Genomic DNA, 27,662 nt, shown 5'->3' with positions numbered 1-27,662 from the left:
GAACAGGACCTACTGCAAGAAGGCCCTGAAGAAGAAGTGGTTCAACCACCAATGGAGGAAGAAGGATCTGTTTCGACGGTGACTGAGGACCCCCAGTTCACCGTGACGGCATATCAATTTATACTGTCAACCTCTTCAGCCCAAACTCCCCAACCGACTACACAGGTCGACAGAAGTGAGGCTCGATCCAGCAGATGTTGGCAGTGTTCCGTAAGGAACAAGAAGAGATAAAGCAAGATCTCAAAGACGAAGAGAGAGGTACAGGAAGGGAAACGCTCTGGCACTTCCAGGGACTCTGCTAAGCCCCTTAAAGTATCTGACCTCCCTCACTGCTCCGAAACCAACCCCTGGAGGTATACAGAGCACATGCCCATGATGAATGGGAAGCTTTACATCTCCGAGAAGTTTGGGGCCAAACCCTTTGAAGATCTTCAATTTTGGCCCAGCTTTTCAGCCTACCCAGATTGCTACGTAAGACTGCGAGATGAACCTGCATCCCGCGAGGAGACGGTACCCAAGGAAGTCATTGTCTTCGATCATGACAAGGCACAAGCCATCCTAACCAAAACCCTGAAAGGAGCCGGATATACCAACTCCAAAATCTTAGCATTTAGGAAGAAGCACCCAACCTTCATTGCTCCTTCCTCCAGAGCTTTCCCCTTTTTGGTGAAAACCCTTGACTGTGTCATGAAAGCCGTCGAAGAGGGCAAACCCTGCCCAATTCTAGAGGAATGTAAACCATTATCTCTAGCCATGCCCACCTGCGAGGAGACGTGAAAAGAAGTACATCTAACCTTCTCCGTCTCGAAGTTGGATTCGGAGATAGCAGGCCAGCAGTTTAATGAGAACCTTCCAAAGTTGCCAGACCATCTTTTGAGAAGGGAACAGGAGACGAAAGAAAGACTTGCCGCTTCCTTGTCTCATCAGAACTGCCTGGAAATGTGTGCAGGCCTAACCAATGCCCCAGACATGTACATGGTCTTATCCAAGTCCCACATGGATACTCTTGTGAAGGACTTATATGCCTTCGTCAGGTCAAGGAGGACCTGTAGAGAGCATGTGTTTGCCCCAGCAAAGGTAAAACACAAACCCAGAAAGCTGATCTCATCATGCATCTGGGGCAAAGACCTTTTCCCACAAGATGTGGTCCAAGAAGTCATTGCCAAAGCCGCCACGGAGAATAGGAACCTTCTCCAAAAGTGGGGCATGTCTTCAAAATGGAAATCATCCTCAGAGAGTGGTCCCCAGCCTAAGAACAGAAAAGCAAAGAGACCACGTAGACCTGCATAACTTCTGGCTGTGACCATGGCTACAGTGCCTCAAATGGTAACCCAGTCACAAACCACCTTCCAGATGGTCCCTCAGCAGTTGGTGGCCCAGTCACCTGTCTTCAACCCAGGTTTTGAGAGGCGCACGATCACCTTTCGTCCCTACAAAGGTAAAGGCCCAAAAAGAGGCTCCTCCGGAAACCCCTCAAGGGGTAGAGGAGGACGCAGTCACGGAAACAAGTCCTCAGGAACCTCTAAGCAATGAGAGGTTCCAGGGAGGAGGCAAACTTTTCCACTTTCTGGATCGTTGGACCTTCGATCCCTGGGCCCACAGTCTAATCACGAATGGACTCTGTTGGAAATGGAACAAAATTCCACCCCCTTTTCCATAATCCCTTGTTGGAAGAATATACCTCAGAAATCTTGAACAAGAAGGTAATAAGGAAAGTGAAGTTCATCAGATTCCAGGGAAGGCTGTTCTGTGTTCCTAAGAAAGACTCGGACAAACTCAGAGTCATTGTAGACTTGTCTTCACTCAATATGTTCATCGAGAGTAACAAGTTACAGATGCTTACCTTGCAACAGATAAGAACGCTTCTACCAAAAGGGGCGTACAGTCTCAATATACCTGGCAGATGCTTACTGGCACCTACCAGTCAGTCGCTCCCTCTCCTCCTACCTAGGATTCAGGATATAGAAGGCAAAATATGTCTTCGCAGCCATGCCCTTTTAGCCCCAAGGATATTCACAAAGCTAGCGGATACAATCGTCCAACAACTACGCTCTGAAGGAGTTCAGGTAGTAGCATACCTGGACGATTGGCTGGTGTGGGCAGCATCCAAGACTACTTGTCTGCAAGCGACCGGAAAGGTGATCCAGTTCCTGGAGCACCTAGGCTTCAAGATCAACCGCAAGAAGTCTCACCTTTCTCCAGCTCAGAAGTTTCAATGGTTTGAAATCCATTGGAACTTATAGTCACACCATCTCTCCATTCCACTAGAGAATAGGAGAGAGATAGCGGGATCTGTCAAGAGACTAAACCAACACGAGGATTTCAAGACGCCAACAGGAAAGAGTATTGGGCTCTCTCCAGTTCGTAGCAGTGACAAACCCGGTGCTAAAAGCACAGTTGAAGGATGCGTCAGGAGTCTGGAAAAGATACGCATCAAACGCTTGAAGAGATCAATGAAGGTTGACCCAGACCCGATTGCACACGCTATTAAGGCTGTGGTCAACAGCCAAGAGCCAAGCACGGACAATTCCCTGGCAACCACCACAACCATCAGTGGTGATACACACAGACGCCTCCTTGGAAGGATGAGGAGGCCATTCGCAAGAAAGGAAAGTGCAAGGGAATTGGTCGTACCAGTTCAAAACTTTTCACATCAACATCTTGGAGGCTATGGCAGTCTTCCTAGCATTGAAGAAACTATCCCCATGCAGAGCAGTCCACATCAGACTGGTCCTGGACTACGAAGTGATAGTAAAATGTCTAAATCGACAAGGCTCGAGATCACCTCACATTAATCACGTGATGTTAGCCATCTTCTACCTGGCAAGGAAGAGGAGATGGCATTTATCAGCAGTTCACCTTCAAGGGTTCCGCAATGTGACGGCGGACAGAATGGTCCCTAGACGCAGACTCATTCTTCTTCATCTCGGAAAAAGTCCCAGAACTGCAGATCAACCTCATCACAACGAGCGACAAGAAGAAGCTACCTTGTTATGTAGCCCCTTACGAGGACCCTCAAGCAGAAGCGATAGATGCCATGTCTCTCGACTGGAACAGATGGAATCGGATCTACCCGTTTCCACCAACCAATCTCCTGCTAAAAGTCCTTGACAAAAAAAATCCTTTAGAGGAACAGCTGCAGTAGTGGCCCCCAAATGGCCCAGAAGCAATTGGTTCCCTCTAGTTCTAGAATTGAAACTGAAGCTGTTTCCTCTGCCAAACCCAGTTTTATTCCAACTGGTTCAGAAGTCGTCTGTTTACGCTTCATCCTTGAGAACCAACAACCTACATCTCGTGATTTTCTCGCCCTAACAGCGAAGAAAAGGTTTGGGATCTCAAAGGACAAAATTGACTTTATCGAAGAATACAATTCAAGTTCAACTAGGAGACAATATGAATCATCTTGGAAGAAGTGGGTTTCCTTTGTGATAGCAAGGAAACCAACAGAAATATCAATAGACTTCTGTCTTTCTTTCTTCATCCACCTACATGAACAAGGCCTGGCTTCCACCACAATAAGTCGGCTTTGACTAGACCTCTTCTGTACGCCTTTCAGGTGGACCTCTCAGGTGAAATCCTCAATAAGATACCAAAAGCATACGCTAGACTCAGGCCGGCAACCCCTCCAAAGCCCATAACATGGTCATTGGACAAAGTCTTGCACTATGCTTCAAATCTGAACAATGAGGATTGCACCCTAAAGGATCTAACACAGAAAGTTATATTTCTGTTTGCTATAGCCTCAGGGGCTAGAGTTAGTGAAATAGTGGCCTAATCCAGAAAGGAAGGCCATATTCTGTTCCTGGAAACAGGAGAACAATCTCTTCCCTGATCCTGCCTTTCTCGCCAAATACGAGCTGCCCGTCAAAAGGTGGGGTTTTTGGAGAATCTGCCCTCAGAAGGAAGATGTCTCTCTATGCCCAGTAGAGTGTCTCAAGGTCTATCTTCGAAGAACTTCAGACTTCAAGGAGGGACAGCTCTTCCGAGGCGAAAGCTGAGGATCAAACTTATCCCTAAGACAACTGAGAGCGAAACTCACCTACTTTATTCGCAGAGCGGATCCTGACAGCACACCCGCAGGTCACGATCCAAGGAAAGTTGCTTCTTCGTTGAATTTCTTTTAACGAATGGACTTTGAGAGGCTCCGCTCATGTACGGGGGGAAATCATCCAGAGTCTTCTATAAACATTATGCGAAGCAAGTGCATGAGATAAAACACTTTGTGGTGGCGGCAGGTAGTGTCATAAAACCTGTCGTCTAGTGCTGTGATAAACAGTGGACTGTTTTGGGATTCAACAGTGCATCGGGTGCATAGGTATTAATACCTTCGAGTGAAAATCACTATGGTGATTAACCCTTTTACCCCCGGGGTATCTGGAAATTTCCAACCCTTAACCCCCAGGGGGTTATTTTTTTTCCAGCACATTTTGCAGTATATTTTTTTTTAAATTGCTCTAACAACCTTGATTTTTGTCATAGAGAGGTCATGTTGGTCTCATTCTCTTGGAAAATGCCTGAATTTTCTCAAAAAATTATCAAAAAATATGAAAAACAAATTTTTATAGCAATTTTTTGCAAGGACGTACCGGTACGTCCATGGGGTAAAGGGATGGCTTTTGTGAAACGTACCAGTACGTCCTTTGGGGGTAAAAGGGTTAATAAACTGTTCTATACAGGTGCAGAATCTAACCAATGACACCAGTGCTGTGTGAACATTTCAACAGTGTTGATGCATATCCAACATCTGAGTGAAATTAGACAAGTTTATCTTCACATTCATCTGGGTAGCATTTTTACAATGAATTCATATATGTATATTCTTCCCTTACAGGTCAGAAGTATATATAAACATTGTTTATATATATGCAAGGTTAGACTCCTACTTATGATGTATGCATTGACAATTTATTTTGCTTATGAAAATAAATAGAAAAATGTATCTGAGTCTTCTTTTAACCCTCAGTAAATCAAAGAAAAGAGTCCAGAGTTTTATTCTATTCCTTTACAGTGATCCCTCGCTACTTCGCGGTTCGACCATCGCGGATTCACCACTTCACGGATTTTTTTCATAACGCATGTATATACATACAGTATATCGCGGATTTTCCGGAAATTTCGAAAATACCGCGATGTGACCGATGGTGCGAGATTGGAGAAAGTAAGGAAAATTGAATCATGATTGATTTTCAATATAAATGAACCTTTGAGGAGCAACAAAGATACCATTTGTTAGAGAGATAGAGAGAGGTAAGGAATGGGAGGTAGTGAAAAATAGCCCACAGAGAGAGAGAGAGAGAGAGAGAGAGAGAGAGAGAGAGAGAGAGAGAGAGTTGTTTTAAATGTAATAAAAAAAATTTATAGGTTACAACACATTGGTGCTTATGTAATATCAACTGTATACTGTAGACGGTTTGAATAAGTTAAGAAATGGTATAAACGATACTTTGTTAGTGTATTCGTACACTCTCAAGTGCGGCAGCTAGACGTCAGCTGATCTAATCACAGCCAAAAGTAAAACAAAAAGAAGTCAACAATACTCGATTTTTAAAACACACCCGAAATTTAAAAACAAAAGTACACGCTTTCTTAATGTGCAATTAACTATTTAAAGAGTAGCAATTTTCTAGAATAAAATGATGTTTCCCAAAAAATAGTGGTTTGCTGATGAAATCGGATGCCGTATTTTTAGCAATGTTTGAAATGGATGTAAACTCGGCATAATTTTTTCGTTTCGTATTTAATTGACACTAAGAAAACTAATTTTAGTTTCTTTATCTATATGTAAGTATTGTATAACACGAGAGAGAGAGAGAGAGAGAGAGAGAGAGAGAGAGAGAGAGAGAGAGAGAGAGAATGAATCAGCTGTTGTAATCGAATGTTTTGTTTCGTGAGAATTTCATCGCCACGACTATAACAACAACATACTGTACTGAACTTTATAGTATTATACAGACTACTGTAATATGATAAAGTAAAATATTTGTAATAACCTATTTTATATGAAATGGGGCTATTTATTTTGTTTAAAATTTACATTTACGTACGTAAAACAACTCTCTCTCTCTCTCTCTCTCTCTCTCTCTCTCTCTCTCTCTCTCTCTCTCTCTCTCTCTCTCTCTCTCTCTCTCTCTCTCTCGTAAATTTTTTTCCTGCTTTGCTACTTTTGTATGATTTTATATAGATACGGTAAATAATATTTGCAATAACATATTTTCTAAAAGCTTTTACTTTAATATCATTATTTATCACTTTCATCATGCGCGTTAAATACCTTCGTTTGTTTACTGAGCGTACTTTATGACGCCGTCATTTCAGGCGGCGTCATAAAGAAAAAAATATCATTTGGAAGTCCTAAGAAAAATTAAGTAAAACATTGGTAATAACAAAATCAACATACTGTACTGAATAATCAATATAATCGATGCAAAAACTAACCTATACACAGATGTGTAAATGCATTTGTTTCTTCATTATGATCAGAGATAAACGTAAACAAAACATTGGTTGCCATTTTTTATCGTGCTTTTTGGCGTGTTTAGGAAACGCATGATATAAAATCGCCTTTAATATTTGTGCCTGTTTTAGTTTAGGGTACTGTAGTACATGCATTAAGTGTTCTGTACATTAAAGGGTAGTTTGTTAACAGTACTACGTACAAGGGAAGGTTTTAAAAGTCTGAATATACATGTTAAATAAATACGTAAATATGGATTTTCACCTATCGTGGTCGGGTCTGGAACCTATCTACCGCGATAAACGAGGGCTCACTGTAAATAGAATCTTGATTGTACCGATGTCCAAAGCACGAAAAGGTAATCTCTAGAAAGTTTCCCTTGCGTCCTTACGGATATACTAACTTTGAATCCTTATAGTCGAAGTCGACACTTTCCCTGCAGGGGGCAGGAAGCCCTAAGCTAGTTCCAAGCTTGGTGGTTATGACAAATAACGGTAATGTCATATATACAGGTCTAGCAGACCATATAAGGAACTCATTCAAAGTAAAGGCACTTATACAAACCCACACATATAGTACTTTCAAGTTAATTCTCTGGTAAGCTTCCATCAGGACGACATGGCCAAGCCCAAAAAACGGAATCTATTTTTGGGTGAGATAGCCATGTAGTCCTGATGTACCCACCCTTCTTTCTTAAATTACCCCACCCGAAACTACTCTATCTGCGGCTATTCCAGCTTAATTGCAAGTTAGGAATGAAGGCCCGCAGTAATACGGAGAGTAGGTCCACTGGATACCTTGATAACGGCTCCCTTTTCGTTCGCCACTCTTCCCCCTCAAAGAGTTAAATCTATTCGGGGTGAAGATTTCTATGTGTTGTGTCTAAAAATACGTCCCCTGATATTATGCGATATCCTTAAAGATATATTAAGGATACTCGCGCCAGGAGTTAGAATTCTGGAGACCTATGGTTAATTCTCTGGGAGTATCACTGTACCAAATATCCCTTAAAAAGCTACTTAAAGGAACCTTCCATCAGGACGACATGGTAACCCTTATGGCTGATGTGTTTGACAGTAAGCAGAGTAATGAGAAACTTGATCTTCTTCATTCCTGTTTTTCTGAGGCTAAACTAACTAGTTTAGCTTTTTGTTCTTGTCAAATTAAAGGTCTGTTGATGGACCTTGATGCTTATGGAGGTGTAAACCCAAATTGTATTTTTCCTTTATTTTTCATAAAAAATGCAGATTTCTTAGCTCAAAAGTTTATCTGTTATTTTGTGCAAGTTAGCAAGAAGAGGAGCTTTAAGCTTTGAGAATTGGTAATGTTACTCCACTATGTAAGTGTGTTTGTGGTAGCTCAAGTCCAACTGATTACCGCCCAATTTCCATAACTCCTATATTATCTAAAGTTTTTGAACGTCTTTTGGCAAAACGTCTTAATAGGTTTGCTGAAGGTAATCATCTGTTCCCTAGTTTACAATTTGGTTTTCATAAAGGCCTTGGAGCATGTGATGCCTTATCTCCAATGCTGTACAAAAATTCCTTGATTATGGTCAGGTAGTTTGTATGATTGGCCTGGATTCTAGTGCTGCCTTTGACTCTGTTAATCATGATGCTCTTGTTTTCAAACTCAAACAGTTGGGAGTGGGTGGATTGTTTCTTAGCACTAGTATTGAAATTTTAAGCAATAGATCACGAAGAGTTGTTGATGGGCACCATAGTAAATATAGGAATGTGATATCTGATGTTCCTCAGTTTAATGTTCTTGGCCCATTACTTTTCATACTATATACACATGACATGTGGTTTGGCCTAGAAAACAAGCTTGTTGCATATGCAGATGATGCTACACTCTTTGCATCAATTCTATTGCCTGAATGTAGATCTGGGGTTGCTGAATCCCCTAATAGATATCTAGCTAAAATTAGTGCATGGTGCAAATTATGGGGCATGAAGTTGAATCCTAACAAAACTCAAAGAATGATTGTAAGTAGGTCAAGGACAGTGGCTCCTCAACATCTGGATCTCAACATTGATAATGTTTCTTTAACTCTCTATGACTTAGAATTTTGGGTGTAATTCTTGACAGAAAATTTATTTTTTGAGTAACACGTTAGGTCTGTGTCTTCTTTAATTGCAAAAAAATCGGCTTATTGAGAAAATGTTAAGATTTTCGGTGATCAATCTCTTCTGAAGAAGTATTTCAATTCATTCATTCTACCTCGTTTCGAGTATTGTTCTCCTGTCGGGTCTTCAACTGCTTCCCTCTTAATGAGACAGTGCCTTGATGAAGTCGCTGAGCTTCAGCACGTCATATCATTCCCATGTTGAAACTTGGTGACGGGCAAGAGGGCTCTCTAACTTGGGGAAATTGCTCCCCCAGTTTGAATCTAAATTTTTCTCTCATCTTTTTCTTCCTCTTAATACTGCTTCGACCTTCTCCTAATTTTATAAACTTCCTTTCCTGTTTCTGCCCCAACTCTATGAGAAAAATTTCCTTCAAAATATATGTGTATATATTATGTACATATATATATTATTCATTTTATTTTATTTTTTCTTTGGCTTGGATGTTTTTACATCCATTGTAGCCCCGGCGTGGATGTTTCTACATCCGTTATTGTTGCCTGATTTGATAAATGGGAGGTGTCATGGTTGGGAGGTATTTGCATTCAAAGCTAAGCTATATGTGAGAGTATTGGATGATATCGGCCATCCCGAAGATGTTTTGGACCTTTTTGGCAGAACTCTTCTCTGGTGTTGAGTCTTCGGAATCCAGGGGACCCAATGATTGGGGTAGGACTCTAGGCTTTTGGCCGGAAGCCCATCATTACAGATATGGGGAGGATGATTCCATAGTTTCTTGGTCTCAGTCCTAACAGGCCGGTTCAGCTTACACCTGTGCCTCTATATTTGTTTTGGTGCTATCCTTCATGTAGGGTATGGAGTGGATCATGTTGGAAGTATAGTGGAGAGTGCAAATTTCCTTTCCAACATGTGATGCCTTGGTATTCTCGAGGAGGTGAATCAAACTCATCTTTTTTCTTTCTCAACACTTAAGGATTCTTCAAACAACGGACCCCTGTCCCCCGGATACGCTGACTCTTCCCCGGCACTGTTGACGACCCCTTGGAAGTCTATTAAAGAAAATTCTATCGATGACCTCGGAACTGGGAAGGACCATTCTACTGATGTTCCAAAATTTAGTAATTTGGGTAACACGAGGAAACTTCGAATCCTTCATATTACCCAAATTTCAATAGACACAAATTATGATAACCTATTATAAAGCATTCGGGTGCTATGGATGTATAAAAGAAATAAGGATGAAACTTGAAGATGATAAATGGGATTCATGGATATTTTACGGTAGTCATGATGAAGCATTTAAAGCAATAAGTAACAAGAATAATATTAAAATTAATAACTTGAATGTAGCGGCTGCTCTCTGCGATAAGGTATCAAAAGATTTAGATGTATATAGGCCTGCCGACTTGTTGGAAAAAGACGCTAATTTAGATATGCATTCCTAGAGAAAGCCAAAACCACCAAAGTGGCTTGTAGCTGAATCCAAAGGGGTTACACAGAATTATTTTAAATCATGCAAATTAATTCAGAAAAAAGTAGGAACTATTGCACCGGGAGATATATTTCGTTTTGGAAAAAATAGTTTCCTTATCAAATCAAGCACACAATCTGTAATTCTATCCAGCCTAAATACAACTAAAGATGATATTAAGTTAGATGTCAAACCCCACCTAAATTTTAGTTACGGAAGGGGAGTAGTATTTAACAGAGATCTGTATGAATTTACAGAGGAGGAGATGTTGGCCATGTGTCCACTAAATGTATGGAAAGTGCATAAGATTCCTGGAACATCAATGATTATATTTACTTTCCAGGATGCTGATGTACCTTTCCATATTACTATTGAAAACGAAATAATTAAAGTACGACCATTCAAGCAGAAGCCACTGCAGTGTTTTAATTGTTTTAAATTTGGACACCCACCTAAGGTTTGCAAAAATGAGAAAATATGTGGTATTTGCTCCAAATTTTACCATGGAGAATGTGTACTTGGAGGGAGGTGTTCAAATTGCAACTTGAATCATGAATCCACAGACGAGCTGCGAGCTGTATAAGTCAGACTGCCTGACTTTACGGCTGGCTCGGCGCGCGTCTTGACCAATCAGGATTCAGAATTCCTTCCTACCTCCCAGCCTGGGAGACAGAGCCAAGCTCGTCGTACATCTGCCACCCGAGCCTACAACCTCCGATCGACCAATCAAAATTCGAGGCCCCTCTCTATGAACCAGACCCGGGATATATAAGGACCCAGATCCAGCCAGAGCCTCACTTCTCGCCTGAAGACGGAGCAAGCAGTTCCAAAACGCGTCACAGTCCACTCCTGACTTTACCTGTTGTGATTTTCGAGTATTACTTGTACTTGTATTAATTACATCCAGCCTTAACCTGAATTGTATCCTTCACCCACCTGATGACCTTCGCCACCTTGCTAGCTGAATGTAGCAACCCTGAAAAGAGAATTGTCCATAGAATCGAGAAATTGGACAAGAAATTGATTTCTGCCGATGCAGCCATAGTATTCAACTCAACCTGTTTGAAGGAGGGTCTCCTACCAAGATATTATTATTCTTATTGTTGTGATTATTATTATTATTATTATTATTATTATTATTAATTACTGGATACAGTACTTGTAATTTTTATACTCAGTCGTTTAATGTAATACAGCAAATAAAAGGGTTATGCATCTGTGAGAGAGGTTGATATATTAATATGGTATTACCTGTGTAAGATTTTAATGTACTGTGCTATAGTATTGTTACAGTAGAGTATATTCACTTTATAGTATAACAATTCTTCAGTGAATGTTAACAATAAAAAAATCCTTGTACTGTAGTGAAATTGCTTATTATCCACGGAATTCCACAACCAAGGGGTGTTTTTTAAATGAATGACTGCGGATTAGGAAGGATATACTGTATACAAAATTATTCTATCTAGACAGATTAAGTAATCCAATATAAGGGTAAGATTTTGGTAACCCAAAAATTTTTCTTTGATAAGATTTGAAATAATACCAAGAGATCCTTTACAATATGTATGTACAGTACTCCATATTCTAATGCCAATCGACAGCATCTCTTTAGTCAACTAACTTAAAAAAACTTGTGTTGATAAACTTCCTTTTGATGATATTAGTAAGGAATTCAAGAGAGTTTAGCTTGATCTGGGTAAATGAAATATTAAGTTTAGGCAATAAATTTGTTTTATGATTTAATGAACATTTCCAGAGGAGATAAGGTCTTGACAACAAATGGTAAGAAGTATTAGTAGATTTTCCTGTTAGCCTATCTGTGAAAATATTAGAAAAGTATATTTGTTGATAAGCCAAACCTTTCATAGTTATCCTCTAGACTAGAGATAGTTGGTATCATGGACTAATCGATCATGGATGCTGTTGCTAACTACAGATGCATGAGGTTTGAAATCGGTCTTGTGCTAGTGAACATCCCTTTTGGCATGTGCGAGATTTGAACTTGGTCAGCTGCTAGTGAACATCTATCACAGCTCTAGAGATTCAAATTTGATTGTGTGTCAGTGAATCTTCATTTATGACCTGACCAGGTCTTGAATATGGAATCCACAGTGGGAGAGACTGATGATACTGCTGACTACTATTACTAAATTTTCCTTACCCATCCTTATCTAATGCCCAACCATCATGGGGTATTAATAATATAAACTTAAGAAAGAAACTTGAGGTTTGTGTAACAGAGAGGAAGCATTTAATATGCTAGCCATGGTACAGACATGTCAGACATTAATATGACTGAATATGGATTGAAGTGAGTATTTGGGGGAAATGATGGTAATTATTACAGATTCTCCTGTCATCTGGTCTGAAAATTTTGTTTCTACATTGACTACTTTTTTTTGTTAAGTTTTTTGGCTCTCGGTGATGATTTTGCGCAGATGATATCACTCAACTTTGTAAACACAAACTACATATCATGAAGTAGGAAATTGAGCGTCACTGTCTTGTGATTTGTTGCTCCTCTCATGTAATTTAAATTAACCTTTTTCAAAACCAAATGTTTTTGTAACATTTTTGGATCTTTTCATGAATTTTATTTATTTTAGGCACATTAATTTATGCACTTGAGATATGTTCACAGATGTCAGTAACTTGTGATATTTAGTACAAAGTATGTAATTTTTGTTGCACTGAAATGCATCTGAGAGAAATTTAGGCATGCTTTATGTTTGTTTGGTCTAAAACACTTATTTGTGATGCAATACAATTTACACTCTATGCAGATATATTTTTATTTTTGAATATGTATACCATTGAGCATAGTTTACTAAAGATGATTTGGTGCTTCTAGTAAGTGGCTAGCATCTCACCAATCATTGTAATTTCTTCTTCAGGAATTCAAGCTCAAAGATTTAGCAACAAGACCTGAAGAGATTATTTTTTCTTTTGGAATGTTATCTAACTTATTTCAACTTTTAATCTGCTGAGTTCAGTAAAAGGGCAGTATTTAATAATTTTCTTATTATTACTAATACTGTATTGATATTTTTCAGTTGTTATTACAGCAGTAGTATCAATGTATTCCTCAATAATGGACATTCTTAGCGTTTGTCTACCTTCCTTCGTGGTACTCATATAGGTTGTCCCTGCCTGTAAGGCATAAATCTAATAATAACATAAGCAAAACTTTTTTGCAGTGTGTTTCCACAATACAATCTGTATTGTTTTTTTTTGGGAGGTCTACATTGCCTGTGATTTTATTGTTGAGAATATTGTGTGCAGTTAGGGCTAATGTAAACTTTGAATCAATTTGATAATACTGTATTGTATTCTCAAAACATCATTGAAGCAGTCATGTATCATTAAGGAATTATGTAAATGTTTAATCAGTTTTGTGTTGTTCTTAGGAAGTGTCATAATTTTCTCTATACATGGTTCTACCTATACAGTATTAGAAAAATCTTATATTCCATCAGTTTTGTGCTATACTTAGGAATTATCATAATTTTTTCTATCACTAAAGTAGAAAATGACTGTACTTTGTTAACATTTCTAAAGTTTTATTTGAATCTTTAGTCACTTGTTACAGGCTGTCTGGTGCCTCTCCCTTCCTTGGCGATACTCAGCAAGAGACTTACAACAACATAACAGCCGTCGATTATACATTTGATAGCGAGTTCTTTTGTGGGACTTCAGATCTAGCGAAGGATTTCATATCTCACTTGTTGGTGAAGGATGCAAGGTAAAATAAACTTTGGGGATAATTACAAATGTTTCATTTATACAATTTTGTTCCTCCACAAATACAAACCATTATCCTTTACATATGAGAACGATAACTGTGAAGCTGGGAATATAATAATTAAAACCTTATAACAAGTTTTGAATGACCGACAGGTGGCAGGGAGGTGACCGGGGGCCCTTTTTTGGCTCACTGACAACTCGCTTAGATATCAGCGGTCAGAGGGAATAGATGTTCTCTGATGGGGAATACAATTATTTCTTTTTCTCTTCATGTGTGTTTGACTTAGTGTGGTTGTGTTTTTGGTAATGCCTGCCATAATGCGGAAAGGCCTTAGAATGTCACGGAAGACCTGCGGCACTTTCATAAGTGCAGTTGCAGTTGATCTTCATCAGACATGCCCTTCATGCAGAGGGCATGTACATTCATAATCCTCACCTAGGGATGAGTGTTGGTAGTGGGCATCCGCTCAGAGGAAGAGGTATGGCAGGAGGTGAAAGAAGTCGGAAAGGGAATGTTAAGATTCTGGGTTTTCCTCGAAGTTGAAGAAGCCCCAGCTTGCTTCTTTGAGCCTCGATACTCATCCTTCTGACTCTTCTCTGATGGTCTTCTTTGAAAGCCAATCAAGCAAGAGTGGTGGTCCTGTAACATAAAGGAAAGTCCAGGGCCAAGAGGACCCTCCTGTTTCCACTAGAGAAACAGGGGGACCTCCTCCCCAAGGGTAGACTCCTTTGTTTCAGATTTCAGATATGATGTGTTTGTTTTGGCCTTCTTTTGGGTCTTCAGGGATCAGTTTCGGAGGAGAAGCTGCAGCAGGCTCTGTCAGTGAGGCACCTTCAGGAGGTTCCTGTCGCAGTGGATGTTGGTTATCGGGTGTCTCCTAATAAGTTGTCTGGTTGTCCTTTCAGCCCCTTTGGACCCTTCTCTAGGAGTCTTGTCTTCTGGCCATCTTTCCATAGGGAAGCTAGTGCCTAATGCTTGGCCTTCAAAAAGTTCTCCTTCTCGCACAAAGGTGGTTCCTCGACCTCTGTGAGATCCTTTCTCTTTGGAGGGGGATCATAGGTTAGCCTCTTGCAGGAGATCCTACTCCTCTCCATCTTCTGCAGGTTCTTCAAGAAACAACTCCCCTTCAACCAGATTCACCTCACCAGAGTGCGCTTCTTCCAGACACACCTCACTGGAGCGCTCTTCTTCTAGACGCACCTCACTGGAGCGCTCTTCTTCTAGACGCACCTCACCAGAGTGCGATTCTTCTAAACGCACCTCACCAGATTGCTCTTCTTCCAGACGCACCTCACCAACAGTGCTCTTCTTCTAGACGTGCCTCACCAGATTGTGCTTCCTCCAGATGCACCTCACCAGAGTGCGCTTCTTCCAGACGCACTCCATCCAGGCGAACCCCTTCTGTGAGTATCTCGCCTAAGGGCAACTCGCCCATACGTACCTCACCCCACCGAGCTACCTGTTCTAAGCCAGCTTCTTTCAGACACGCCTCATCTTCCAGTATTGCTCCTGAATGCGCCTCACCCCAGTGCGCTTTGCATTCCAGGTGGTCACCTTTCAGGTGAGATTCCAGCACCTATTCTAGACGCGCTTCACCTCTGCGTGCGTCTTCTAGACGAGTGTCACCGATGAGTTCTTCTCCAGGAAGCGCCTCAATTTTCCACCCCTCCACCTCCGTACGAACATCCCCCAGACGCACTTCTGTAGGTTCTCACCTATGCACATAGCTTCTCAACTCCCCTCAACCTCTGGATGCGCTTCACCTATGTGTTCAGCTTCTGGATGTGTCTCACCCCCAGCCAGCCTCACCCTAGTGTGCCTCATCCAAACTCTCATAGTTAAACAAGTGATTATCCATATGTGATTTTCCATCTTTCAGATGCTCTTATGAACACGCTTCCTCTAACCACTCTGCTCTTGCGGCCAATGGTCTTCATAGGACATCTGCTTGATTATAATTGTGTAGTTCCAGGACACACTAGACGCGTTACCCTAGAACACGCTAAACGCGTCCCCCCAGAATGCACTTTAAGTCACCCCAGAACCCGCTAGATGAGTCACCCCAGAACCCTCCAGATGTGTTTCCTGATCAAGATATTAATCTCTGGCACCATTGTTCAGTTAGTTGTTTGTGCATGTTTCAAAATATTTTTCATAATTCTCACCATCTGTTGCATTCAGATCTTCCCACTCTGTACCATCCTGTATGTAGTACAAGGTATGCAATTAATTCTAACAATCTAGCCTTCTTCATCATAAGTCTCATTTTTACACAAAATTCTAGGAGTTTTATTCCAATTGTGACCAACATATGGAATGATATTCCTAATGTGGCGGTTGAATTGGTGGAACTTGTTGCAAATGCTTTTCTGTTGAACAGGTTGACATAAAGTTGCAAATGCTTTTCCATTGAACAGGTTGACATAAGTCTCTTCATAGTTTATATGTGACAGATCTTTGTTCTTATGTGTACATAAATTTTTCGTCCTGTAAATAGGGAGATATTTTCTGCACGAGCTGGAACGACTGTTGAATTCATTCATGAGGTTGTTAATGTCGGATGGTAAGCGTAGTCGAGAAGGTTTGCCCCTCCACCTATCGGAAGATCTCCACTTTTGTTTTCAGTTGCAGCCTGTAAGAATGTACTGTGGTACCCTTAATCAAACTTTTCATTTTAATTTTTCTTTCAGGAAGCTAATGCTGGGTGTTTTATGCTTTAGTGATGGATGTAAAACTAGAGATTTGTACTAGCTGGAGAAATTGTGAAGGTTGCATCACTCTCTCTTCTTCTTCTTGTAGGGGTAAGATTGTTCGCAATTGTCTTGGTGGGCCAAGTGTAGGTCATGGCCTTCTGTGCAGTGGGAGGCAGTTCTTTGTTCCTTATCAAAGGCTGGAGGCTCTTTGTCTGTTTCCTTGCTGACTGATGATTAGGAGTTTAACCTAAGGAAGGCCTATGCCTCTTTAGGTCTTGTAGGTAGGCTTTTATGACTTTGTTGAGGGACCAATTAACTAAGGCTACCACTCACATAGTTTCCCCAGTGTTACTTACCCAAGTAATCTCCCCAGTGGAATACCCCCAAGCACAAAAGGACTGTGAAGTCTAGTAAGGTAATACCTGTGCCGCCTAAGGTTAGGCATAAGCCGGCCCCATGGCTGAAAAGGGTGCGTTACCTTGGTACTGTGTTACCACGGTTATCACCCTTGACCCAGTCACCTTGTGTTAGCCAGATTGTTCCCTTGTGCCTATTCCCCCCACCCCTGGTTCCAGGGTGTCTGGGCCCATAACCCCTGCTATCTCTGTGCCTGTAATCTTGCTTGTGTCTGTGTTGCAGGCCCCTGTATGTATGCCTACCATCTTCCTCCATAACAATGTTCCCCAGTGTTGTGGTTCCTGTTGCAACGCTGCATGTGGTTTCCCCTCTCAGGTAGGGTAATTTTTTGTAGTTCAAACCTCGACTCCTCTGCCTGCAGAGCCTGGGGTAAGGGTCAGGAAGAGGAAGAATTGTGTATGTTTTTCATCCACTTTCGACTCCTCTTTCTTGTTTTCCTCTTCTACCTCCTACTCTGATTCCGATACTTCTTTTAAGAAACGAAAAGAAGAGATCCAGGAAGGCCAGCTGTAGTTGTAGGGTAGATCAGGTTGAGAGAGTGGCACCCCTCGCACGGAAGACCAAGAGTTTAGTGCAACTGGACCTTTTTGAGGCATTAGGCCATGGTCATCCCTCTGCACTGACCAGCATAAAGAAGAGTCTGTGTTACTCCTTTGGTCTCTGTCTTGTTCAGTTCCAGGGTTTCTTTCCCCACTGTTGTTTACCTTCACAGGCCTTCTTCCGCCCCTGATTAGATTCTCGATTCTGTCATTGGGACAGAACAATTGTATTGGCTGGGAGTGGGGACTGCGATGAATCACCGGAGTGATTTGCCACACCCTGTACCTAGCTGGCTGTTAGGGATTCATCTGCCTCTAAATCCCTGTGGTGGCAGAAACAGACAATACAGAATCAATGTGTTCCTTTGTGGATGTTCTTGTAATCAACCATGAGTGCAATGGACAGAGGGAGGCCCCCTTGTCACCATCTTCAGGGAAAACCTTGGTCATTGAATAAAAATTTGATGCACCTCAGTGCTCGAGGCCATCCTTGAAGCTGCTCTGGTAAGATCTGGTTAATTTGCCCCTGGATCGAGTTAACAGTGTCTTATGACATGGGAAATATAGTATTTTCAATATTAAACTTACCCGATAATCATGTAGCTGTCAACTCCGTTGCCCGACAGAATTCTACGGAAGGGATACGCCAGCGATCGCTATACAAGAGGGGGGTGTACTCACAAGCGCCACCTGTGGCCAGGTACTGCAGTACTTCTTGTTGACACCACTTCAATTTTTCCTCTGTCGTGCTTCCGGCAAGACGTTCATGGATACGCTTATAATTTTGGAGTCTTGTTCACGGTTTTTGGTGAAGTATTGCTCTAAGATTTCAGCTTTCGCTATTCAGGAAGTTTTATTATTAGCTTAGCTAGCTTTTGGAATTAATTTGATTAATTATGGTGACGAAGAGAGTATGAACTCTCTTTCACCTTTAAATGGCCGACCCTTCCCTTAGACGGAAGTGTTGGTGTCTAAGAGAGTATAGACTCTCTTTCTTAATTTTGCTTAACAAAAGTTATAGATTTATTTTATATCTCTCCGCCTTTTATAGGCCTCTTCGATTAACTTCCTTTTTTATAAAATTATTAAAATTAATTTTTATATTTGTTTATATTCGACCTTTCCTAATAGTAGGCGGTCTTTTCTTGTACCGAAGTTAATTAACATTGAGCCCGTCATTTCGGTTTTACCTGTTAACATATTATGCTATTTTAATGTTTTTGAAAGAATTTCTTTGATAGTCTCGTACTGTTTCAAAGTTGAACTAACGTTTTGTTTTGTCTCTGCAGTTGTTGACGTTCAGAACGTTCAACTTGCGCTCTATCGTTACGATAGAGAGAGAATTTTCACGGTGTCACGTTGCAGTAAGAGTAAACCGTTTATAACGTTTTGTTCATTCTTTCTTAGCTTAATGGTTTTAATTCTAATAAAGGAACTTTTTATTTGGGAAATCTTTCAGTTTTTTTCCTTTAACAATAATATGTTTTAACGAGTATATATGATTGGGCTCTTCTCTCAGGTTCTAAGTCTAGAGAGAGAGAGAGAGAGAGATAGAGACGGAGGGAGAGAGAGCTGGATAAACGTTTCGTTCAAGCGAGTAACGTTGTTATCGTTTTTGCTCTTCTCCCTAGTCTCTTTAGGGGAAGAAGGTAAACGTTTCTAGAGTTTATTCTTGTTCTCAAGCTTTATGCGGTGAGAGATTTTAAACGTAGTTTATTTGATCTAGTGTTTAGTCTCTTTCCAGCCACTGAATTATTTATCTTTCATTAGATTTTTCTGTTACATTGTAATTCTGTTTTCGCAATTACTAACTTTTAAAGAAGGATAGAATTGCGTGTTTGAGGTACAAACCACTTAAAGTTTCGAGTTCAGTGAAATAAGTGCAAACAGAAATTCAAAAGTGATAAGTGATTAGCGCAAAGTGTGTCAGTGTTGTGCGTGAGGGTACTTCTTGCGTGCCAGTCGTCCTCCCAGTCCGGGACCTCTTGCAAGCTCCCAAGCCCAGGGGAGAAGCAATGTCGAAGGGCAAAAGGGTTCGGCAGGCCTTGATCGGCGCACAGAAGTATCCTCGGTGGTTGCGGGCGTGTCTTACAGAGACCGTCACTCCCACCCGCAGACGATTGAGCCCTTATTTTACTCGTCTGCAGAAGAAATTTCGGGGAGATAACGCTGGACTCAGGTCTCAAGACCTCTTAAACGTAAAGTCCAGACCTCTAGAGTTCAACAACCCGGATGCAGTCATTGGGTTAGCTCTGACTCTCCGCAGTCATCAGGTGACTACACACCTCCTAAGAGAGGTAAGGTGATGCCGCAACAGACCTCATCTTCTGTTAAGGCTTTGCCTCAGCAGACCTTAGCGTCTGCCGACCCCAAGATGACTTTGCTGCAGTCCATGCAGTCACAGCTTGCGGTCTTAATGCGTGAGTTTCAGGCTGAGAAGGTTACACCTCCTCCTGCGATCGCTCCGCCTCACCGCAGTCCAGTCTGCCAGGCGTACGATGTTGAGGTTCCTCAGGATACCTTACCGCGTACTGAGTTGCCAGTTACCAGCGGTGTGCAGCAACCTCCGCCTTCCTTAAGGCAACCTCAGCAATGGGAGCAGGAATCTTATGCCTTACTTCCTCCGCTTCCGCTTGCGGTTCCACCAGCGAGGCAACAATCTCTTGAGGTACGACAACCTCTTCCATCAATGAGGCAGCCACCTCAGCACTCGCTGCAGCGACCTTAACCCTCCTCAAGGCGAGAGCCTCAACTCCTTAGGCTAGCACCTCAGGAACCTCAACTCGCGAGACAAGAACTGCGTTCTGCGCAGCCGCTACCTTAACTCTCGCAGCTCACACCTCAGGAACCTTAACTCGTTCCTCAGGAACCTGCTACTGCGCATCCGCAACCCTTACAGCAAGCGCAACTCTTGAGGCAGCAACCTCATGCTATGAGTCAGCCACCTCAACGCATGCATCTGCCACTTTCTCCTCAACTTGAGCCTCTTCCCATTCAACTTGGAAATAACAAATGACAATAATAACACCTCATTACTTTCATAACTTGCATTTGTAATCATATACATGTATGCCTACACAAACATTATGATAATGGAGGTTATTTGTATTACTTATATAAAAATATATATGTATTCCTTGCAATATATTTTTAACAATATCGCAAAATATGGCAAAAATATCTTCAAAACAAAAATGAATCATGAGTTATGAATGTAAGGTAAATATTATGTTGATATTAAAACCCCATGCAAGCATGCATGAAGTAATGCAGTGTTGCCAACAGGGCGAGTTTCCCTTTCCTGAGGTGAAGTAGATTATAGTACATTTAGTGTAGCTTAATTCTACGATTATCATGCCGGCTATCAAATTCATCAACAAAACAGTCTAAATCAATTCCCTCGGCACGTGCACTTTCAATGGACGGTAATGCGATATTACTCACTCTAGCACTGGTCATGGAATTTCTGAGAAATGTTACACGCCATGCAACACGCTCTGCTTACCTTACAGCATGCTCTACATACAGCATGCTCTGCATACAGCATGCTCTGCATACAGCATGCTCTGCATACAACATGCTCTGCATACCTTACCGCATGCTTCTCAGTCACACATCTTTGGTTGTTGCCAACTCACTAGACTGTCAAGCAGTTTCATAACGTTGCCTTCTAGTCTGCTGCTTTTGCACCAGTGAAACCCTCACTGAGAGAACTTAACTTTTCTCGGATATGGTCCCTGTAGATGAGAAAGTGCTTTTCTCCCTCCTTCTGATATTCCCTTGAGGACTCTGTCATTTGGAGAGGAGCCTTTAGCTGCGTAGCCTCCTATGGACTTTTATTTAAGCATAACATGCTCCCAGGGAAGGTAATGGTTCCACTTCAGTCGCTAACCCCGTCTGTTACCACACCTGCTCCCATAGACCTTGAGCTGTGTTGCAAGACATGCAGTCCAAGCTTAGTCCTTGTTAGAGGATTTTTTTGTTTACGGAGTCAGTGTGTCACTGGGAAGACGTTCAACAACCAGCAGAAGTGACTTGTTGTGACGCAGTGCGGCAACCTCAGCAACCCGATAAGGAGTTGTCTGTACGACCCAGACAGTCTAGACAGCTTCGGGTTGTCACTGTACTTCCTCGCTTCCCCATGGTTGACAGTTCACAGACTGTGCAGCAGTACCATGATCTTGTGTCCGGCTCCGTCAGACGACTGGCTTTTAAGAGCTCCCACAAGTCGTCGCTGTCTGGAGATTCTCAGATGGACTATGGATCTGACCAAGGAACTGGGCCTCCTGGTCAATTTTGAGGAGTCTCAGCTCGTCCCATCCCAGACCATTGTCTCCCTGGGTATGGATCTTCAGAGTCGAGCTTTTCGGGCTTTTCCGTCGGCCCCAAGGATCTTCCAAGCCCTAGAATGCATCCAGAGCATGCTGAGAAGGAACCGATGCTCAGTCAGGTAGTGGATGAGTCTAACAGGGACACTTTCATCGCTGGCCCTGTTCATCGTGTTAGGGAGACTCCACATCCTTGTTGATTTGGCGGGTGGTCAATTCTTTCTTGAGAAGCGCCGAGGTTAAAGGTTGTGATGAGGTCCTTTAGTATGGGTTGCAGCCCTTGATACTTCAGCACCTTAGAGTTGTTCAGCCTCCTAAGAGGAACGCTGCGCTCAGTAAGGAAGACGAACTTATTTAAGGCAGAGTAATGGCTCAAGTCGACTTCCTTACCAGGTACTTGTAATTTCATTGTTATTTTGAATAACTGATAATATGAAATACGGGATACTTAGCTTCTTGATATACATGTACACTGGTTTTCACCCACCTCCCTGGGTGTGAATCAGCTACATGATTATCGGGTAAGTTTAATATTGAAAAATGTTATTTTCATTAGTAAAATAAATTTTTGAATATACTTACCCGATAATCATGATTTAATTGACCCACCCTTCCTCCCCATAGAACCAGTGGACCGAGGAAAAATTGAAGTGGTGTCAACAAGAAGTACTGCAGTACCTGGCCACAGGTGGCGCTTGTGAGTACACCCCCCTCTTGTATAGCGATCGCTGGCGTATCCCTTCCGTAGAATTCTGTCGGGCAACGGAGTTGACAGCTACATGATTATCGGGTAAGTATATTCAAAAATTTATTTTACTAATGAAAATAACATTTTTCATTGAGTATGACACACCAAGGATAGGCTGTTCAGTCTTGATTATTAACAAAACTAGGGCATGGTCAGATGACCTTACTGGAAGATCAACCTTAATTTTTATAGCGCCATGGGAGTCGGTGTACACCAGGTGCAAGCAACTACCAGATGTGTGAGTACCCTCACTTATTATTTACTCACAGCCTGATTCAGAGGAAAAGTTCAAAGCTCTTAAGTCATGGCAATCAGTAGGGTAAAAAGAATTTAACCTTACCCTATGGTAAGTGGTGAAATCAACAATAAGCATAAAAGGTGCCTTTCTATCATCCTGAAGGAAGGACAGTAACAATGGTTTAGAAAATGAATACCTTAAACATAGAGGAAGATAAAGGAACAGATAGGGAAAAGGCAACCACAAGGTAAACCATGAGGTATCTGTGGCTCCTCTATCAAGCCTGTCCAACACGCCGTTTAAAAAAAAAGCCAAGAGGAAGAGAAAATATAGAATAGTATGTCAGAGTGCACCTTTAAGCAAGAGAACTTTAGCCCCAGATTGTGGGAGGTCATGGTACAGAGGCTATGGCAATACCCAAGACTGGAGAACATTAGTTTGATTTTGGAGTGTCATTCTCATAGATAAGCTGCTTTCCATAGCTAGAGAGTCTCTTCTACCCATATCAAATGGGAAGGAGCCACTGAACTATTAATTAATTAACCACCAGAGTGGAGAAGAATTTTTAAGTTTCAATATCTTTGTGTTGTCAGATGTATGAGGAAAGAGGAGAATGTGTGAATAATAGGCCAAACTCTTCAGTATATATTTAGGCAGAGGAAAAAGGAACAGTAACCAAAGAGGGATCCAGATCTTGATTTGTTGGCTGATCAACTGTGTGTTGATCATGCCAGGTGTCAGTATGATCCTGATGGCTCAAAGATGACCACATGACAACCTGACAAATGGTATCCTAATCTGTTAGCACTTCTACTTGAGAGAGCTACCCCTCTGACCACCCTTTCCTGTGAAATGTACCTTCAGAAGGACCTCCAATCTGTAAAGCTGCTTTCACCTCGTTTTTGAGATTTTCCTGCTTCTTAAAACAAAAGTCTTTTAACAAAGTCTGTACATTTATCTGGATACCTGCTATGGTTTACCAGGAAAGGTGGGCCATCTTCTGTGATGGGTGTTGTAGTAGAGGTTCTTCTCCGGTTGAAGCTTTTCCAGCTTAAATTGTGGACTTACTTATCTTCCTCTGCAGAGAGAAGTACATCTTGTTAGTGGCGGAAAAGGCTACTGCTTAGCTTTGAGTACGACCTTTCGATTGAAGGGCATAGACCTTTCGTCCTCTTGTGAGGTTTTCTAGGCTTGTGAAGAGCCTAGAAAACAGTCCCTTACCTAATCTTAGCATTGGTAAGTAGAGTGGGCAAGGTGTACTCTCTTTTTTTATACAAACCATGTTGATAGTTGGAAATAGGTCTCTTGGTTTTGTGCCAGAATTCATGGCTAAACTCAGAACCCATTAGATTACGACCCTAGGTTCGAGACTTTCTTCATCATTACGAAAAAAGTTGGGTGGCAATCAAGAGGAGATGCTTTTGAGTCCCATGAGGGATCTGTAGTACTATTTGAAGAGGACTGAACGCAGAATCTCTTCCTTAGCACTGGCAGAACCAAGAAACGGGTTGTCAAAGCATATGACCTCTTACTGACTTTGTGAAACTTTTAAGAGCATGTAGCGCAACTGCAGGGGCTTGCACCTGCCCAATCAGAATAAGACCATTGACACTTCAACCAACCATACGAACGAGGCATGTAACGTCACGACGTTGAAGTCGTTACAGACATTTCATTCTGCAAATGAAATAATTACAATAACATTTTTATCCCACTTTTACAAAGAAAGTGTCAACAGACCGAAATTAATATTAAATTACACTTATATTACGACTTACAAAAAACAATAATGAGTATATTACAACAAAACCAATCAAAACAGAAATAACAAATTTGAATTTGAATTGACCAGTAAATTACAAATGGAATGAATTAATTTATACAGTTACTTACTCCAAGTTATTTAGTTGGAGGGCGCAGTCTTATTCTAAATTATTAATGGCGATCTCGAAAAGAGAACCGCCCAGCTCCAGTCTTCAAGATCAAGTGTAAAACAATAATTCTTTACCCAGATTTTCACTTGTTAAAGAATTCGTCCAGTACCTAGTTCGGCAACTAAACGACCCCAAATTTTATAATTGGCTAGTTCAACAATGGAAGTAGCGGACGCGATTCGTGTCTGTTTACACTCCGGAGCTTTATCTCGGGTTAATTTTTGGCTCTGTTATAAATTATACACGTTTTTTAATGAATATTCAAAATTCACTTTTGAACCTCTCTTGTAACAAATTTTACATCCTAGAATTATAGATAAAACTTGATATCATTTGATAAATAAGCAAGAAACAGGAATTTGAAATTATTTTTTTTTTCTTTTCACATTTTTTACTTTTTTTTTTTTTTTTTACTTTTTTTTACATAATAAGAACAAGAAACAAAATGACAACATATATAGAAAAAATACTCATTTAAATGAAATTGCACTTTTTGTGACAAAATTTTACGTTATATGTAACTGAAAATCACACATATGTTACTGTAAATGTTTACAAATCAGTACGTTCATTGTTCCTTAAAATGACAACCAAATCTCTGACCGACTTAGTGACAAACTTAGATTTTTCATCAGACTTGTACCGCACCGATACCGAACGTGTTATATTATCAGACGACTTGTTTTCAGAAACAACAACACCCCAATGCCACTGGTTACGCACAGGATTAGTATCTCTGATTATTACGATATCATTTATCTCTACTCCCCGGTTGGAATCTGACCACTTTTCTCTGGGAAGAAGAGCTGGAAAAATTTGATCATACCACATTTTCCACCAATGATTTAAAAAGAGTTCATTCAGTGCGAGTATTTTTGTGTACTCTATTTGCTCAGGTGTTTTAGCCAACTCGAAATCTAAAAGTTCACTGATATCACCGTTTGATCTACCCAAAATAAGGTCATTTGGACGTAGTAATCTTACAGCGTCCAATTTGGCAACATTATTTCGATGAACACCTAAAGGCCTATCATTTATCATATCAGCAACACTGTACATTAGTCTCTGCAAACGCAACTTAGTAAACTCAGGTTTTCTCGAAGCAGTGACAGCTTCTAAAGTGTTCTTCACAGTTCTGATCATCCTCTCAGCTTGTCCGACTGACGAATGAGCTCCAGATGGTACGAAGTGCCAGGTTGTTGTTTCGGGATTTGTCTGAATCTTTGCCATCTTGGTATGGTTCCAAAGGCTCTCCATGACGTTTGCAGCACCACGGATTTGTGAACCAAGATCTGCAGTCACAGACGTGGGTTTTCCGCGGATTCTAGTGAAAGCATCGAAACCTGCAAGGAAGCAGTTGGTATCGTAACCTTCAAGAACCTCTATGTGGGCCGCACCAGATGCACGACAAACGATAACCAGAATCCAAGCTTTACCAGAATTTACCCGGTAATTTCTCGTCTCGCGACGATCTGCGATGGTATTGAACGGACCAGCTATGTCAATGACCACATGTTCGAATACTGGCGATCGCACGAGTTGTTCCACCTTACGAGGAGCGATCTCTACTTGGGCGATCTTCTTCCGTAGAAAGCGACAATATGGGCACTGCGACACAACTTTGCTGACGAACCGTTTACCGTTGAGGATCCAGAACTGCTCACGTACTAGGGCAAGAGTAGTATCCACACCAGAGTGCTGCGGTTGGTGACAGTTACGCACCAAGATCTCTGCAAAGGGTTCAGAGCATGGTATAATCGCAGGCGGGTTTGATATAGCAGCACCAGTACGACCTAGTGCTCTCCACACACCGTCGGCGTCCAGTATTGGGTTCAGTGACTTTAGCTTACGTTCCACATCTGACGGTAGCGACTGCTGAGCCTGTTGAATAAGAAACAAGTTTGATATTACTAACTCACGCTTGGTAGGCACAAATATATCATATTCAGCAAACCATCTCGAACGTTCTGCTTTCGTCATACTACTGATGGCAACTGGAGTAGTCTTCACTGCTCTCTTCAGTCGATCTCTGAAAAATTGTGAAGCTTTTTCCATAAATCTTATGATTCTAGAGATGCGACGTTTAATCTTCATCAGGCTGTCATTTTTGTCGACCGTTATATTAAATGTTTTTAGGATATCAAGAATAACTGAATAATCTTCATTTGTTCCACCATCAATCTGGACACATAGTGACTTGCATCTTCCAATGGTCATCCGTGGATCTTTTATTCTTATGTCCAGATCTTCTTTCTTTGCATGAACTTCATTTGCATGTTTGATTGGCCATTCGTTGATGTCCTTCTTCATGAAGTCTGGACCTTTTTGCCATCTGGAATCCTTTCCCATTTCAGATGGGTTAAGACCGCGTGACGCATCATCGGCAACGTTGTTTCCAGAGTCCACATGGTACCAATCGCGAATATCAGTCAGAGTTTGTATTTCACTGATACGGCTGGCTGTCCACATGTTGTACTTGTAGGGCTCATGACGCAGTTGTCCCAGAACTATGGTGCTGTCAGTTAGCAACATTACCCTTTCAAAAATGAAGCTTGATTTCTTGACGATAGTGTGTTGCATTCTGGCACCCAGCAGACATCCAAGTAACTCACCACGGGGGATAGTTAACGTCGGAATTTGTGGCCAAGGTTTTGCCTTTGACATGGTAAGAACAGATGCTCGCTCGCCATTTTCCAACTTCCAGTTGTAGTACGCGACACATCCATAGGCAGTCTGAGAACTATCACAAAAAATTACTAGAGTGGGTTTGTCAACTGCAGTTTCCGGTGTAAGACACCGAACAAACCTGACTTCTTTTAGACTGTAGATCGAACGAATCACTTCTTTACACCGACTGCGGGTTGTAGGTAGGTCATCATTACCATCTAGGATCGGATCGTCCCATTCCTGTTTGAGGCGGAATATTTGACCAAGTTCATGCTTCAGGCAGATGGTAACCGGAGTTGCAAGTCCCGTCGGATCATAGATGGTTGCTATGATCT

At 41.5% G+C, this 27,662-nt stretch overlaps 1 protein-coding gene across 1 annotated transcript in view; it reads left to right on the top strand.

Moving 5' to 3' along the window:
- The window catches only part of LOC137656167 (death-associated protein kinase 2-like), a 294,844-nt gene that overhangs the window by 250,284 nt on the left and 16,898 nt on the right, over nt 1-27,662 (top strand). The window contains exon 6 of the mRNA XM_068390342.1: nt 13,608-13,760. Within this exon, the coding sequence (XP_068246443.1) occupies nt 13,608-13,760 (153 nt within the window). The remainder of the gene's footprint in view (nt 1-13,607; nt 13,761-27,662) is intronic.

This window comes from Palaemon carinicauda, chromosome 17 (genome assembly GCF_036898095.1).
Source record: "Palaemon carinicauda isolate YSFRI2023 chromosome 17, ASM3689809v2, whole genome shotgun sequence".
NCBI classification, from domain to species: Eukaryota; Metazoa; Arthropoda; class Malacostraca; order Decapoda; family Palaemonidae; genus Palaemon; species Palaemon carinicauda.
The sequence above is the reverse complement of the archived record's forward strand: the minus strand, read 5'-3'. Positions and strand labels throughout refer to the sequence as shown.